Genomic DNA, 15,911 nt, shown 5'->3' with positions numbered 1-15,911 from the left:
ATGTCGTATTAATGCAGGTTACGTTATGAAATATTACGTTTACCGTACAGTCTGTAATATAAAATAATTCTGTATCAATTCTACATAATGACATAAATGAAGTTTTGGAGGTAGAACTGTGTTTTACAGTCATGATATATTTCAAGGTGTTTCAATGTTTCTACATCAGTCTACAGTTTTCACAGTTCACTGCATTCATTTGCATATTTACATATTTAATTAGATAAAACTTCATCATTTAAATAATTAGGGGAAGTTTCATTAGTTTCAGCTGACATGTACATTTTGTTTGATATCATTTTATGATGAAGTACTTAAAGTAACAGCACTGTATTATGTGATGTGAATATTCATTAATGTGCATTAATGTTCATTCATTATCATGTGTTTGTTTGATTCTCCTGCAGCAGTGAAGAACTTTAACAAAGATCTGCTCCGTCACCACCTGACTCCACCTGCCAGGTGTTTGTGCTGTCATCTGATGTCATCAGAGGTCACGGTGAGGTCACGGTGAGGTCACGGTGAGGTCACGGGGTCAGTGCAGGTTATCAGTGATCCTCTGTGTTAAAGTCTCACTCAGAGTTCATGTGGGGTCAAAGCTTGTCCTCCCCCATGTGACCACACATCTTTCATTGTTTATTAACTGACGTCACAGTAAGGCTGACTCTGATTGGTCACGTCATTCTACCACATGATGCAGTCCACAGAGCGAGCCGCTAACTTCCTGTTTACACCACGTACTTTATTTAAAGAAGCAAACTTTATTTACAGTAACAAACTTTATTTACAATAACAAACTTTATTTAAAGTAAAAAACTTTATTTAAAGAAGCAAACTTTATTTACCATAACAAACTTTATTTACAATACCAAACTTTATTTACCATAACAAACTTTATTTACAATACCAAACTTTATTTACCATAACAAACTTTATTTACAATAACAAACTTTATTGACACGTCACTGAATGGTTTATATTTTCATATTATGGTGTAACACTAATGTTTGACATTTCTTTACTGTAAAAACAAGTTGTTGTTTTTTTACAGTGTGCATCAGAATGAATCTTAAACCTGTGACGTCACAGTGACGTCACAGTGATGTCATGCTTTTGTTAGAACTTCCTGACATGTTACGCACACATAGAGATCAAAGGTCAAAGGTCACTGACACACACACGCACGCACACACGCACGCACCCTGCTGACGTCACAGAGCCGTCAGCTGATCGCTCGGTCCTCCACGCTTCTTCTTCTTCGAAAGTTCACTCTGCTCCACCTGTGGAGCTGGAGCACGTGACTGAACGCGGAAGCGGAAACGGGGCAGCGAGTCGCCAACAGCTGAGCAGCGTCAGAGCTGCTCTGTGCGCGGGAAGTCTCACTCCGCGGGAAACACGGAGACGGCTCAGGACGGCTCACCTGTCGGTGAGACAGGAAGTGAAGTGACGTAGTATTTATTATTCATGAGTTTTAGACACAGCTGATTGGTCGTGACAATAAAGTTTATTTTAAAATAAAACATACGGACATGTGGTGATGACGTGTCCACCTGTTGGCGTCAGTAGTCAAGTTAACTTTATTGACAGTGCTGCCACATGTACAGGACAAACAGGACATACAGGACATACAAGACATACAGGACAAACAGGGCATGCAGGGCATGCAGGACATACAGGACATACATACAGGACATGCAGGACATACAGGACAAACAGGACATACAGGACATGCAGGACATGCAGGGCATACAGGACAAACAGGACATACAGGACAAACAGGGCATGCAGGGCATGCAGGACATACAGGACATACAGGACATACAGGACAAACAGGACATACAGGACATACAGGACATGCAGGACATACAGGACATACAGGACATACAGGACATGCAGGACATACAGGACATACATACAGGACATACAGGACATACATACAGGACATACATACAGGACATACAGGACAAACAGGACATACAGGACATGCAGGACATACATACAGGACATGCAGGACATACAGGACATGCAGGACAAACAGGACATACATACAGGACATGCAGGACATACAAACAGGACATACATACAGGACATACAGGACATACATACAGGACATACAGGACATATATACAGGACATTGGGTCCATGACGTACGTTTGAGTCCATGACGTACGTTTGAGTCCATGACGTTCGTTTGAGTCCATGACGTACGTTTGGGTCCATGACGATCGTTTGAGTCCATGACATTCGTTTGAGTCCATGACGTACGTTTGGGTCCATGACGTACGTTTGGGTCCATGACGATCGTTTGGGTCCATGACGTACGTTTGGGTCCATGGCGATCGTTTGGGTCCATGACGATCGTTTGGGTCCATGACGTACGTTTGGGTCCATGACGTACGTTTGAGTCCATGACGTACGTTTGAGTCCATGACGTACGTTTCGGTCCATGACGTACGTTTCGGTCCATGACGTACGTTTCGGTCCATGACGATCGTTTGGGTCCATGACGTACGTTTGAGTCCATGACGATCGTTTGGGTCCATGACGATCGTTTGAGTCTATGACGTACGTTTGAGTCCATGACGTTCGTTTGAGTCCATGACGTACGTTTGAGTCCATGACGTTCGTTGAGTCCATGACGTTCGTTTGAGTCCATGACGTTCGTTTGAGTCCATGACGTACAAACTGAATTATTAGTATAAGTATATGTATGGCAGCATGGACAGTATTCACAGTGTGGTATATCAAGAAAACAGAAATATGTAACACCTGTAGTCACACCTGTTGGTGTGTTTCCCTCTCTCTCTGTCTCGGCTCGTGTTTCCTGCTCGGAGTGAGCCCTCTCTCTCTCTGTCCGCTCTCTGATTAGCAGCTCGGCTAATCCCGCTAGCGGCTAGCGGCTAGCTCAGTGGCTATGATGGCGGAGCTGGTGCAGGGACAGGCCTCGATGAACCAGCCGGGGCTGAAGGCTGACGGCCTGGCCGACGTTCTGCAGAGAGCCCGGCAGGTAACAACTCCACGGGGGTTCGGCACACACCCGCTCCGGGCCGAACCGGGCCGTTTGGATCGAGCCAAAGCACTTTTATTCGAATTCTCCCGTGTTGAGCTGCTGCTCCAACTTCAGAGTCAACACACACACACACACACACACACACACACACACACACACACACACACACACACTTGTACTTAGCATGCTAACTAGCTCGGAAAGCAGTTCGGACTTGCGGTTCGGTTCCGCTCACTTTGTCCGGGCTGACACGCTCCGGGACTTAGTTTAGGGGGAGTTTGTGGAGCTGTCAGCCCGGGACCGGTGGAGCAGGAGGTGGAGGAGCTGGACAGAAGTTTGGACACACGTGTCACTGAGGCAGCAGACAACCTGTTGGACCGCGAGGACAGGGGGACACTTCACCGTCCTCAGGCCGGGAGGGGGGCACCGAACCCGGCCGTGGAGCCGCGGTCCGGCCCCCCCTCCCCCGACAGGCTGTTTACTGTAAGTTGGTGAAACTAGGCTGGCTGTTATGCAACAGCCTGCCAGCCACAGACAGCCTGTGGAGGTGTGTCTGCACCTATAGAGACAGACAGGTGACACGCAGACAGGCAGCTCACAGGTAACACACCTGACCTCAGGGCTGCCTCATTCACCTGAGGTCAGGTGTGTTACCTGTGTGTGTTCTGACCCAGAACCAGAGAGGTGGAACATCACCCATGAGGTCCAGTATGAGGAACAGAACCGAGTCAGAACCGGGGAGGTGGTTAGCCTAGCTTAGCACAAAGACTAGAAGCGGGGGGAAACTGCTAGCCTGGCTCCAAACCTGATTTAAAGTCTGCAGGAAGTGACAGAGTCACAGCTTCCTGTTTGATAGAGAGCTGCTAACAGAACCAGGCTCAGCAGCCAGACCGGACCGGGTTGGAGCACAGTTACAGTACCGAGGTACCGCTCAGGTTCTGGTTCTGGTTCAGGTCTGACCTCACTGTGACAGACGTCTGTAGTTTGTTACCGCGGACTCGGAAAAACAGGCTAAGCTAATGGGGCTAGCTGTAGCTACAATAGCATTTAACTACAACATATCCCATGAGTCTCATTCAGCAAAGACTCATGGGAGTTGTAGTGTTGAAGGCTAACAGAGAGACGCCAGTCAGGTGTCCTTTTTAGTCTGGACGTTAACAGGAAGGTCAAAGGTCATCAGGCCTGAGTTTAGTTCAGCAGCAGAACCTCAGTGACACCTCCACCTCCGTCCATGACGTTTGAGTCCGTGACGTTTGAGTCCGTGACGTTTGAGTCCGTGACGTTTGAGTCCGTGACGTTTGAGTCCGTGACGTTTGAGTCCGTGACGTTTGTTTGAGTCCATGACGTTTGAGTCTGTGACATTTGAGTCTGTGACGTTTGAGTCCGTGACGTTTGTTTGAGTCCATGACGTTTTGAGTCCGTGACATTTGAGTCTGTGACGTTTGAGTCCGTGACGTTTGACACCATGACATTTGTTTGAGTCTGTGACGTTTGTTAGAGTCCGTGATTTTTGAAACCGTGACGTTTGTTTGAGTCCATGATGTTTGAGTCCATGACGTTTGAGTCCATAACGTTTGTTTGAGTCTGTGATGTTTGTTAGAGTCCGTGACGTTTGAGACCATGACGTTTGTTTGAGTCTGTGACGTTTGAGTCTGTGACGTTTGAGTCCGTGACGTTAGAGTCCGTGACGTTTGTTTGAGTCCGTGACGTTTGTTTGAGTCCGTGACGTTTGTTTGAGTCCGTGACGTTTGTTTGAGTCCGTGATGTTTGAGTCCGTGACGTTTGTTTGAGTCCGTGACGTTTGTTAGAGTCCGTGAAGTTTGTTTGAGTCTGTGACGTTTGAGACCATGACGTTTGTTTGAGTCCGTGACGTTTGTTAGAGTCCGTGACGTTTGTTTGAGTCCATGACGTTTGTTTGAGTCCATGACGTTTGAGTCCATGACGTTTGAGTCCATGACGTTTGAGTCCATGACGTTTGAGTCCATAACGTTTGTTTGAGTCTGTGACGTTTGTTAGAGTCCGTGATGTTTGTTTGAGTCCGTGACGTTTGAGTCCGTGACGTTTGAGACCATGACGTTTGAGTCTGTGACGTTTGTTAGAGCCTGTGATGTTTGTTTGAGTCCTTGACGTTTGAGTCCGTGACGTTTGTTAGAGTCCGTGATGTTTGTTTGAGTCCGTGACGTTTGAGACCATGACGTTTGTTTGAGTCTGTGACGTTTGAGTCCATGACGTTTGATAGAGTCCGTGACGTTTGTTAGAGTCCGTGACGTTTATCAGAGTCCGTGACGTTTGTCTGAGTCCATGACGTTTGTTTGAGTCCATGACGTTTGTTTGAGTCCATGACGTTTGTTTGAGTCCGTGACGTTTGAGTCCATGACGTTTGATAGAGTCCGTGACGTTTGATAGAGTCCGTGACGTTTGTTAGAGTCCGTGACGTTTGTCAGAGTCCGTGACGTTTGTCAGAGTCCGTGACGTTTGTTAGAGTCCGTGATGTTTGAGTCCATGACGTACGGTTCAGTGATGTTTGTTTGAGTCCATGACGTTTGAGTCCATGACGTACATTTGAGTCCGCAATGTATGTTTGAGTTTGTTTGAGTCCGTGACGTTTGTTAGAGTCTGTGACGTTTGTTAGAGTCTGTGATGTTTGAGTCCGTGACGTTTGTTTGAGTCCGTGATGTTTGAGTCTGTGATGTTTGTTAGAGTCTGTGACGTTTGTTTGATTCTGTGATGTTTGTTTGAGCCCATGACATTTGTTTGAGTCCATGACGTTTGTTTGAGTCCATGGCGTTTGTTTGAGTCCATGGCGTTTGTTTGAGTCCATGACGTTTGTTTGAGAGTCCATGACGTTTGTTTGAGTCTGTGACGTTTGAGTCTATGACGTTTGTTTGAGTCCATGACGTTTGTTTGAGAGTCCATGACGTTTGTTTGAGTCTGTGACGTTTGAGTCTATGACGTTTGTTTGAGTCCATGACGTTTGTTTGAGAGTCCATGACGTTTGTTTGAGTCTGTGACGTTTGAGTCTATGACGTTTGTTTGAGTCCATGACGTTTGTTTGAGAGTCCATGACGTTTGTTTGAGTCTGTGACGTTTGAGTCTATGACGTTTGTTTGAGTCCATGACGTACGGTTCAGTGACGTTTGTTTGATTCTGTGACGTTTGTTTGATTCTGTGATGTTTATTTGAGTCTGTGACGTTTGTTAGAGTCCATGACGTTTGAGTTCATGACGTTTGTTTGATTCCATGACGTACGTTTGAGTCTGTGACGTTCGTTTGAGCCCATGACGTACGTTTGAGTCCGTAATGTTTGTTTGAGTCTGTGACATTTGAGTCCATGACGTTTGAGTCAGTGAAGTTCGTTTGAGTCCGTGATGTTCATCATGTGACGCTGTCTGTAAAACACCTGAGCAGGTAGAACAAGAAGGCTGTGCCTTTAGCCTCAGTGGACGCTTACCTAAACACTGAGATCTTTTCATCTTGAAGGTGTAAAGTTGTTCTGACGTACGTTTGAGTCCGTGACGATCGTTTGTGTCTGTGACGTTTGTTTGAGTCTGTTACGTTTGTTTGAGTCCATGACGTCTGTTTGAGTCCGTGACGTACGTAGAGTTGCACGATACCCACGGTATACACGGTACCCCGCGGTGCCAAATCATAACCGTCGCTACTATACTAGAAATTTTACACGACGGTACTACCGTGGATTACTATACTACCGGTGCCAGTCTCCGCTGCATAGCGGCCGCCTCTGCTCTCCTCCCGGCTTCTCACTGCATGCTACTCCCTCGTAAACAAACCAACATGGAACCGCAACCGAACTCCACAGCTGCTGAATGATTGGCTGTTTGCCTGTTACTGGTGACGTCCAGGGATATGATAGGCTGTTTCCGCACGCTGGGTCCGCCCGTCTGTTAGCTGATTGGCTGTTCGTTGTTTCTGCCGGCAAGAACGAACTCCGCGAAGACAGCTCCGCTTCGATAGAAACTCGCTTCAGAACAAACAACAAGCTAAAGTTCTGTCTCGCCCAGACACGAGACAACACACTCACCATGGCAGAAGCACCGGGCCCGAGCAGCGAGTCTGCCGTGGCGTCTTCGTCAGTGGCAACACTAATTTTGCTTAAAAAACAAACGTCGTTGTTTCAAACTAACTTGTACAAATACATCGCAGTTTATAAAAATAATAATAATTAAAAAAGGCTGCAGTATCGCGATAATACCCGGAACCGCGATACTTTGTCTGGTATAGTATCGTGGTTACTCATTTTAGTATCGTGACAACTCTAGACATACGTTTGAGTCCATGACGTACGTTTGAGTCCATGACGTCTGTTTGACTCTGTGACGTACGTTTCAGTCCGTGACATTCGTTTGAGTCTGTGACGTACGAGTCTGTGACGTTTGTTTGAGTCCATGACATTTAAGTTCATGACGTTCGTTTGAGTCTGTGACGTACGTTTGAGTCCGTGATGTTCATCATGTGACGCTGTCTGTAAAACACCTGAGCAGGTAGAACAAGAAGGCTGTGCCTTTAGCCTCAGTGGACGCTTACCTGAACACTGAGATCTTTTCATCTTGAAGGTGTAAAGTTGTTCTGAGCAGCTCGAAGGTTTCAAACAAAGTCATGCTGAGTGAATTTGAATATTAATCAGCCGGGTCGCGGCTCGATGGACGGCTTTATTAGAAGTTATCATGATGTCATGTTGGGTTACCTCACTGACTGAACGTCTTCAGACTCTGTCTGGTTTGTACGTCGACGGTTCGACCTGTTGGTCTTCACCTGGGACTTGTTGGCTTTCGCCCGGGACTTGTTGGTCTTCACCTGGGACTTGTTGGCCTTCACCTGGGACTTGTTGGCCTTCACCTGGGACTTGACTTGGTTTTGATTGTAAACTTACTCTTGACTTGGGATTCGATAATCTTGTCTTGGGAGTCGTTGGTCTTAACTTCATCATCGATACGTAGGACTTACTTGTGTCCTGTTGTGTTGTTAATGAACCATGATGTGTTAGCACTGTTATGTTTTGTATCCAGATGTTACAGCTGTTTCTGTCTTTCTGTCAGATGGTGGGAAAGATGGGTGGAGAAACCATGTCCCACCTCAACAGCGCCTCAGGAAGTGTCGAGCCCTCGCTGTACTACCCCGGCCAGAAACGACCAGGAGAGGACGGAGGTGAGGAGGAGGGAGTGATGGGTGGTGGGCAGGAAATGAGTCCAACATAATTAAACATCCTGCAGTCTGAAATCTATGAAACATGAAACCTTTAACTTGAGCTAGAACCCTCCACCTAACCGACAACCTTCTACCTGAGCCAGTCATCATACCCAGAACCCCTTTAACCAGAGCTACAAACTACACCTTATCTAGAACCTTAAACCGGAGCTACAAACTACACCTTATCTAGAGCCCTAAACCGAAGCTAGAAGTATACTTTATCTAAAACCCTAAACCAAAGCTGCAAACTACACCTTATCTAGAACCTTAAACCGAAGCTACAAGCTACACCTTATCTAGAACCCTAAACCGAAGCTACAAGTACACCTAATCTAGAACCCTAAACCGAAGCTACAAGTACACCTAATCTAGAACCCTAAACCGGAGCTACAGACTACACCTTAGAACCATTTTAGTGGAGTTACGATTTATTTATTATTAAATTACAGCGTCCAGATGAAATAAGTGGTCTGTGGTTAAAAAATTCACTTTTTGATATGTGAGGTCTTTTTTAAAGATTACCATCATCAGTAGGAACCAATGGGCTTGGAGCTGTAGCCACAGACAGGAAGTCGGACAGTATTGACAGGCAGACGAACACTTTGTTGGTTTAGTTTAGATCGCTCATGAGCGAAGCCGTCATGATACTTTGGGCCTGAATTTAAAACATGCATCATGTCTAATCTGTGTTTCTGTCTCTCAGTAGGTAACCAGCTAGCAGCCATGGGGCATCAGAGGTACAACCAGCAGTTCATATTGATTAACACACACACACACACACACACACACACACACACTCTCTGCAGGACAGATAATGACATGTGTTCACATCATATTCTTGTTTGCAAATACATATTGTGTCGTTGGTGTGAAATGGGAGATAAGTGTTTATAGATCTGTCCTCCTACAGTCATAAACATAATCACTTATTGACACACACACACACACACACACACTGTGGTTGTGTGTTTTTGTGTGTGAACATGATGTTAATGTGTGTGTGTGTGTCTGTTGCAGCAGGGTAATCACAGAGGATTACAAGGTCCCCGACAGGATGGTTGGCTTCAGTGAGTATGACCTCTGACCTTTTACTGCGTCCTGCTGCTCAGGTGTCTGAAGGCTCATCCAATCAGGATTTAGTTAGGAACAGCTGATGTGAAGTCTGGTTGTCTTCATGTTTTTATTACTTTGATCCATTTTGTGACTGTGTTTAATTCAAAACCTGATGGAGAACCTTTTCAGGTGATCTTTACCTGATCAGACTCAGTGTACCGAGAACGGGAATCTTCAATCTGAACTAAAGCCTTCAGCCTGAGCTAGAACGTTTTCACTTAAAACCATGACCTACAATCATCTTTGTCTGTAAAGCTCTGTAGAACCTTTAACCCGAGTCTTTAAAGCTCTGTAGAACCTTAAACCTGAGTCTTTAAAGCTGTTAAAGATGAACAGCTCAGTTTCTGGTTCTGAACGACCCAACTCAAAGCGCTTCCATCCAGACTTGAGGATGTTCTAAAATCTGTAACGTTTGTGTCGTCCTCACACTCATCTCTGTTTGTTCTTCAGTTATTGGAAGAGGAGGAGAACAGATCACCAGGATCCAGCTCGAGTCCGGCTGCAAGATCCAGATTGCTGCTGGTGAGGTCCAGATGTAGTACTCTGTGTAGTATTCTGTGTACTGAAACCTTCCAGAAACTCCTGAACAACCAGCTGAGTGTGTTTGATGTGTTGCAGGTAAACATGTAAATAATGTGTGTGTGTGTGTGTGTGTGTGTGTGTGTGCAGACAGCGGCGGCCTCATGGAGCGGCCATGTTCCCTGACTGGAACGCCTGAGAGCATCGAGTGAGTTTCTTAACATCCACCTGATGATGTCACCACCTCACCTCCACCTGCTGCTCACCTGTGTGTGTGTGTGTGTGTGTGTGTGTGTGGTCACAGGCAGGCAAAGCGGCTTCTCGTCCAGATCGTGGATCGCTGTAGAAACGGTCCGGGTTTCCACGGCGACGGGGAAGGTGGCGCCTCGGTGCAGGAGATGCTGATCCCAGCCAGTAAGGTGGGGCTGGTGATTGGCCGAGGTGGAGACACCATCAAACAGCTGCAGGTAGAGTTTGTGACAGGAAGTGTGTGTGTGTGTGTGTGTGTGTGTGTGTCACCCTAACACTTATGATGTGTGTGTGTGTGTTAGGAGAGGGCGGGGGTGAAGATGATGATGATCCAGGACGGTCCGATGCCGACAGGAGCTGACAAACCTCTCCGCATCTCTGGAGACCCGTACAAAGTTCAGGTAAACACGTCACGGAGACTACGTCCAGGTTTTAGACAGTCTGCGGGGACGTCACGGAGACTACGTCCAGGTTTTAGACAGTCTGCGGGGACGTCACGGAGACTACGTCCAGTCTTACAGTTCATTTGAGGAAGTTTTTCAGGGTTGAAAGAGTTGATGTAGAAACAGACTGTATCGGTGTCGATCACTTAAACTGACGTTTTAATCTTTCCTTCCTCTCCTCGTCTCCTTTCCCTCTTTTAGGCAGCAAGGGAGTTGGTGTTGGAGGTGATCCGGGAGAAGGACGGAGACTTCAGGTCGGGACGCAACGACTTCAGCTCCCGACTGGGAGGAACCAACCTGGATGTACGACACACACAGACACACACAGACACACACACATTGTTAGCATGTGTTAGCATGTAGCATGTAGGAGCGTCCATGGAGTCACTATTTAAAAGGTACATTCATGTCTAGTCTGTCCCTCTGCAGGTCCCAGTACCGAGGTTCGCCGTCGGCATCGTGATCGGCAGGAACGGAGAAATGATCAAGAAGATCCAGAACGATGCAGGAGTCCGGATCCAGTTTAAAGCAGGTCTGTTTACACGGTGTAATCCAGAATAAACGGGTCTGATCCAGATTAATGGTCTGACTCCTCCCTGTTTGCCTCCTCCAGATGATGGCATCAGCCCGGAGCGTGTTGCCATGGTGATGGGTCAGCCAGACCGCTGTCAGCATGCCGTCCACCTGATCAATGAGCTCATCCAGACCGCACAGGTAACACACACGCACACACACACACACACACACACACACATAATCTGAGCTCTGCTCACGTTCACACACTCTCTTGGTTTGTTGTTGTAGGAGCGTGATGGTTTTGGCTCCGCCCTGCGGAGTGGGAGGGTCAGAGGTCGTGGTGATTGGACCATGGGCTCACCTGGTCCGCTACAGGAAGTGACATACACCATTCCTGCTGACAAGTGCGGCCTGGTCATCGGCAAAGGTAGGAGAAGAGTTTGACCGTCTGCCAGACACGACCGCCACAATGAGACCAATCATTGACCAGCTGATATCAGTGACTAGTCCAGCAGCAGTCAGCCCAGAACCAGAACCAGACCCAGCAGCAGCTGATCTCACTGCCTAGTCCAGCAGCAGTCAGCCCAGCTCGGCGTCTGTCTTTCAGCCTTTTATTTCACCAAGCTCTCACCAACCACTAAAAGTCAGTCCCACATTTACTCTTGTCCGGCGGCTTCTTGCTCGCTCACTCTCTCCTTTTCTCTTCTTAGCTTCCTCCGTCAGCGTCCTCTTCACTCTCTTCTCCTCTGCCATCATGTCCATAGAGGCTGCTGACTGCTGACAAACTGAGCTAACAGCAGCTAACAGACTGAGCTAACAGCAGCTAACAGTTGGCAGCAGATGATGATTTGACATCCTCGTTTGTCTAAAAGCAAAAACATGAATAACAAAAGATTCAGGATGAGAGCTCTATCAGCGCCATTCACTCTGAAAACCTCTTAGAGACATCAGCCATTCACTGTGTGTGTGTGTGTGTGTGTGTGTGTGTGTGTGTGTGTGTTGGTGGGTGGAGGTCAAGAGGGTTGAGCAGCAGCTTCCAAAATAAAAGCTTCAGAAAAAAGAAATGTCAAGTACTCGATGTTTAGACACCATATGGTCTGTTTGTCTGGTGCTCTATTGTTCGAGACTTTCTATTGACGATACTGATGAATGTCCTCCTGTCTACACACACACACACTGAAGTCTGTTGTCATTTAAAGAAAATGTTTTTAACATCAATTAAATTTAAACTCTGACTAGGAAACCAGATGATACATGTTTATATTGACATGTCGTTTATATTGACATGTTGTTTATATTGACATGTTTATGTTGACATGTTGTTTATGTTGACATGTTTATGTTGACATGTTGTTTATGTTGACATGTTTATGTTGACATGTCGTTTATGTTGACATGTTTATGTTGACATGTTGTTTATGTTGACATGTCGTTTATGTTGACATGTTTATATTGACATGTCGTTTATGTTTCCACATGTTGCTGCTGAATGGAGCTGGTTCAGGTTCATTCACATTTGAAGGGTTTAAATAGAAACTTGCTCGCTCACTCGGCCTCGTTCTCTTCACCCCATTAAAGGTCCATTAATGCTCGTTCATTTGGTTAACAAAGAGTTAATGACCTCAGACCATTCTGCTGACCGGAGGAGGAGGAGGAGGAAGAGGAAGAGGAGGAGGAAACTAACTGGTTCATATGACAGCATCCAGTTTGACTCCACAACTGAGCTTTAATTTCAAATAATTATTCACTTTAGAAAAAAGTGATTCCAATGAATGGACGCAGTAAAGTCTGGTGAATGGATGCAGTAAAGTCTTAATGTACACAGTAAAGTCCGGTGAATGGACGCAGTAAAGTCTTGTGAATGGACGCAGTAAAGTCTGGTGAATGGACGCAGTAAAGTCTGGTGAATGGACGCGGTAAATTGGTGAATAGACGCAGTAAAGTGGCGAATGGACACGGTAAAGTCTTGTGAATGGACGCGGTAAAGTCTGGTGAATGGACGCAGTAAGGTCTGGTGAATGGACGCAGTAAAGTCTGGTGAATGGACGCAGTAAAGTCTGGTGAATGGACGCGGTAAATTGGTGAATAGACGCAGTAAAGTGGTGAATGGACACGGTAAAGTCTGAATGGACACGGTAAAGTCTGGTGAATGGACGCGGTAAAGTCTTGTGAATGTACGCAGTAAAGTCTGGTGAATGGACGCAGTAAAGTCTGGTGAATGGACGCAGTGAAGTTTGAATGGACGCAGGAAAGTGGTGAATGGACGCAGGAAAGTGGTGAATGGACGCAGTAAAGTCGGGTTAATGGACGCGGTAAAATCTGGTGAATGGACGCGGTAAAGTGTGGTGAATAGACGCGGTAAAGTGTGGTGAATAGACGCAATAAAGTCTGAATGGATGCGGTAAAATGGTGAATGGACGCAGTAAAGTCTGGTGAATGGACGCAGTAAAGTCTGGTGAATGGACGCAGTAAAGTGGTAAATGGACGCAGTAAAGTGGTAAATGGACGCAGTAAAGTCTGGTGAATGGACGCAGTAAAGTCTGGTGAATGGACGCAGTAAAGTGGTTAATGGACGAAGTAAAGTCTGGTGAATGGACGCAGGAAAGTCTTATTGTAAGCAGTAAAGTCTGGTGAATGGACGCAGGAAAGTCTTATTGTAAGCAGTAAAGTCTGGTGAATGGACGCAGTAAAGTCTTAATGTACGCAGTAAAGTCTGGTGAATGGACGCAGTAAAGTCTGGTGAATGGACGCAATAAAGTTTGAATGGATGCGGTAAATTGGTAAATGGACGCAGTAAAGTCTGGTGAATGGACGCAGTAAATTGGTGAATGGACGCAGTAAAGTCTGGTGAATGGACGCAGTAAAGTCTGGTGAATGGACGCAGTAAAGTCTGGTGAATGGACCTAGTAAAGTCTGAATGGACGCAGTAAAGTCGGGTGAATGGACGCAGTAAAGTCGGGTGAATGGACGCAGTAAAGTCTGGTGAATGGACGCAGTAAAGTCTGGTGAATGGACGCAGTAAAGTCGGGTGGTGTTTAACGTGTGGTGGTGCTGTGTGTGTGTTTTTAAGGTGGAGAAACCATTAAGAGTATTAACCAGCAGTCTGGAGCTCACGTGGAGCTGCAGAGGAACCCGCCTCCCTCCACTGACCCCAACACTCGGGTCTTCACCATCAGAGGCACCGCCCAGCAGATGGACCTCGCCCGCCAGCTCATAGACGACAAGATCGGGGTACGCAAAACAAACACACCCACGCACACAGACCTGACAGTCATGGTCAATGATAGAGCAGATTTAAGGTGGTATTGTTAAACTGCGTGTCCTCTTCAGGGTTCAGGTATTATGAGTAACGGAGGCTTCGGCTTCAGTCCCTTCACCCAGGGCCCGGCTACACACCAGAAGTAAGACACACACACACACACAGGCTCAGATTTAAGGTGGTCTGACGTTTGTAGATATTCTGTGTTAATTATTGTGTGTGTGTGTGTGTGTGTGTGTGCGCAGCTGTGGCAGTGGTCAGACCTTCTTGACCGGCGTTTGGGGAAACACCTATCAGACCAGCTGGCAGAACCCTGGACAACAAGACCCTGGTAACACACTCACACTCACACACACTCACACACACACACACACACACACACACACACACACACACACACACACACTGATTGGCCGTGTTGATCAGGTGATTGAGGTTCTTCAGGTCTAACAAACAAACATGGTGCTCTTCATCAGCGATCATGGGAGTTGTAGTCCCAAACGACAAACATGACCTGAAGGAAGTCAGACACAGACGCTTTTCAAAATAAAAGACCCTGAACAAACTTGAGATGGTGAAAACTCCTGAAACATTCCTGAAACATTCCTGGTGGTCAGAGTAGACTGAGTTTAGATGTGACCTACACACACACACACACACACACTCAGGTTTGAGTCCATAAGTTAAGACTCTCTTTGTGTGTGTGTGTGTGTGTGTGTGTGTGTGTGTGTGTGTGTGTGTAGGTCACAGTATGGCTCAGACAGGACAGATGGACTACTCTAAAGCATGGGAGCAGTACTATAAGAAGCTAGGCAAGTCCACACACACACACACACACGCACACGCACACGCACACACACACACGCACACACCGGGCTCAGCCGTGTTCACTGGAAGGTAGACGCTGATGTTAGCTTACAGCGCTAGCTGCAGTAGCAGTGTGTGTAACATTGTGTGTGTGTGTGTGTGTGTGTGTGTGTGTGTGTGTGTTGCAGGTCAGCAGAGTCAGCCTCAGAGCTTGATGACAGACTACAGTAAGGCCTGGGAGGACTACTACAAGAAACAGAGTACGCCACTGACCAACACTCGGAGATAATGTTTAGCTATGCTTTTATTTTGGCGGGTTTACACCTGACTTCCTCTGTAACGTTAGCTCAGGTACGCTAACGTTAGCTCTTGTGTCTGCAGGTCAGTCGTCTCAGCAGAGTTCGGTGCCAGACTACACTGCAGCGTTAGCAGAATACTACAGACAGCAGCCCTACCTGTGGAACCCCGCCCAGATACAGGTAACACACAGGAAGCCCCGCCTTCACCTGTAGCTCACCTGTCCCCGTATTGCTAGGCTCCCCTACAGAGCAGCTAACGTTAGAGCGGACGAGCTAACGTTAGAGCGGACGAGTTAACAGACGAGCTAACGTTAGAGCGGACGAGCTAACAGACGAGCTAACGTTAGAGCGGACGAGCTAACAGACGAGCTAACGTTAGAGCGGACGAGCTAACGTTAGAGCGGACGAGTTAACAGACGAGCTAACGTTAGAGCGGACGAGCTAACTGGAGAAAACTCGGAGAAAGCTCTCAACACCATGGGTTTTGA

At 46.7% G+C, this 15,911-nt stretch overlaps 2 protein-coding genes across 11 annotated transcripts; one reads left to right on the top strand and one right to left on the bottom strand.

Moving 5' to 3' along the window:
• Positions 1 to 972: 972 nt before the first annotated feature.
• Positions 973 to 2,676, bottom strand: LOC113747438 (uncharacterized). Of its 2 annotated transcripts, none has more exons than XM_027287259.1 (2): positions 2,171 to 2,676; positions 973 to 1,420 (listed from the first exon to the last, which is right to left on the bottom strand). In XM_027287259.1, the coding sequence occupies exons 1-2, from the start codon at positions 2,654 to 2,656 to the stop codon at positions 1,223 to 1,225; spliced, it is 684 nt and encodes a 227-aa protein (XP_027143060.1). In that variant the 5' UTR covers positions 2,657 to 2,676; the 3' UTR covers positions 973 to 1,222. The 2 variants fall into 2 exon arrangements, with proteins under 2 accessions (XP_027143060.1, XP_027143059.1); XM_027287258.1 differs by having other exon boundaries at positions 2,152 to 2,657.
• Positions 2,677 to 2,874: 198 nt separating this feature from the next.
• On the top strand, positions 2,875 to 15,652 carry LOC113747436 (far upstream element-binding protein 3-like). 9 transcript variants are annotated; one of them, XM_027287252.1, is made up of 18 exons: positions 2,875 to 3,007; positions 8,068 to 8,176; positions 8,925 to 8,955; positions 9,239 to 9,285; positions 9,782 to 9,853; positions 10,001 to 10,058; positions 10,155 to 10,317; positions 10,402 to 10,500; positions 10,744 to 10,845; positions 10,957 to 11,074; positions 11,156 to 11,256; positions 11,347 to 11,485; positions 14,129 to 14,289; positions 14,389 to 14,459; positions 14,563 to 14,648; positions 15,061 to 15,129; positions 15,313 to 15,384; positions 15,506 to 15,652. In XM_027287252.1, the coding sequence occupies exons 1-18, from the start codon at positions 2,915 to 2,917 to the stop codon at positions 15,634 to 15,636; spliced, it is 1,722 nt and encodes a 573-aa protein (XP_027143053.1). In that variant the 5' UTR covers positions 2,875 to 2,914; the 3' UTR covers positions 15,637 to 15,652. The 9 variants fall into 9 exon arrangements, with proteins under 9 accessions (XP_027143053.1, XP_027143051.1, XP_027143052.1 ...); XM_027287250.1 differs by having other exon boundaries at positions 9,236 to 9,285; XM_027287251.1 differs by having other exon boundaries at positions 8,922 to 8,955.
• The last annotated feature ends 259 nt before the right edge of the window (positions 15,653 to 15,911 follow it).

Source organism: Larimichthys crocea, chromosome XIII (assembly GCF_000972845.2).
Source record: "Larimichthys crocea isolate SSNF chromosome XIII, L_crocea_2.0, whole genome shotgun sequence".
In the NCBI taxonomy this organism is placed as follows: domain Eukaryota; kingdom Metazoa; phylum Chordata; class Actinopteri; family Sciaenidae; genus Larimichthys; species Larimichthys crocea.
The sequence above is the reverse complement of the archived record's forward strand: the minus strand, read 5'-3'. Positions and strand labels throughout refer to the sequence as shown.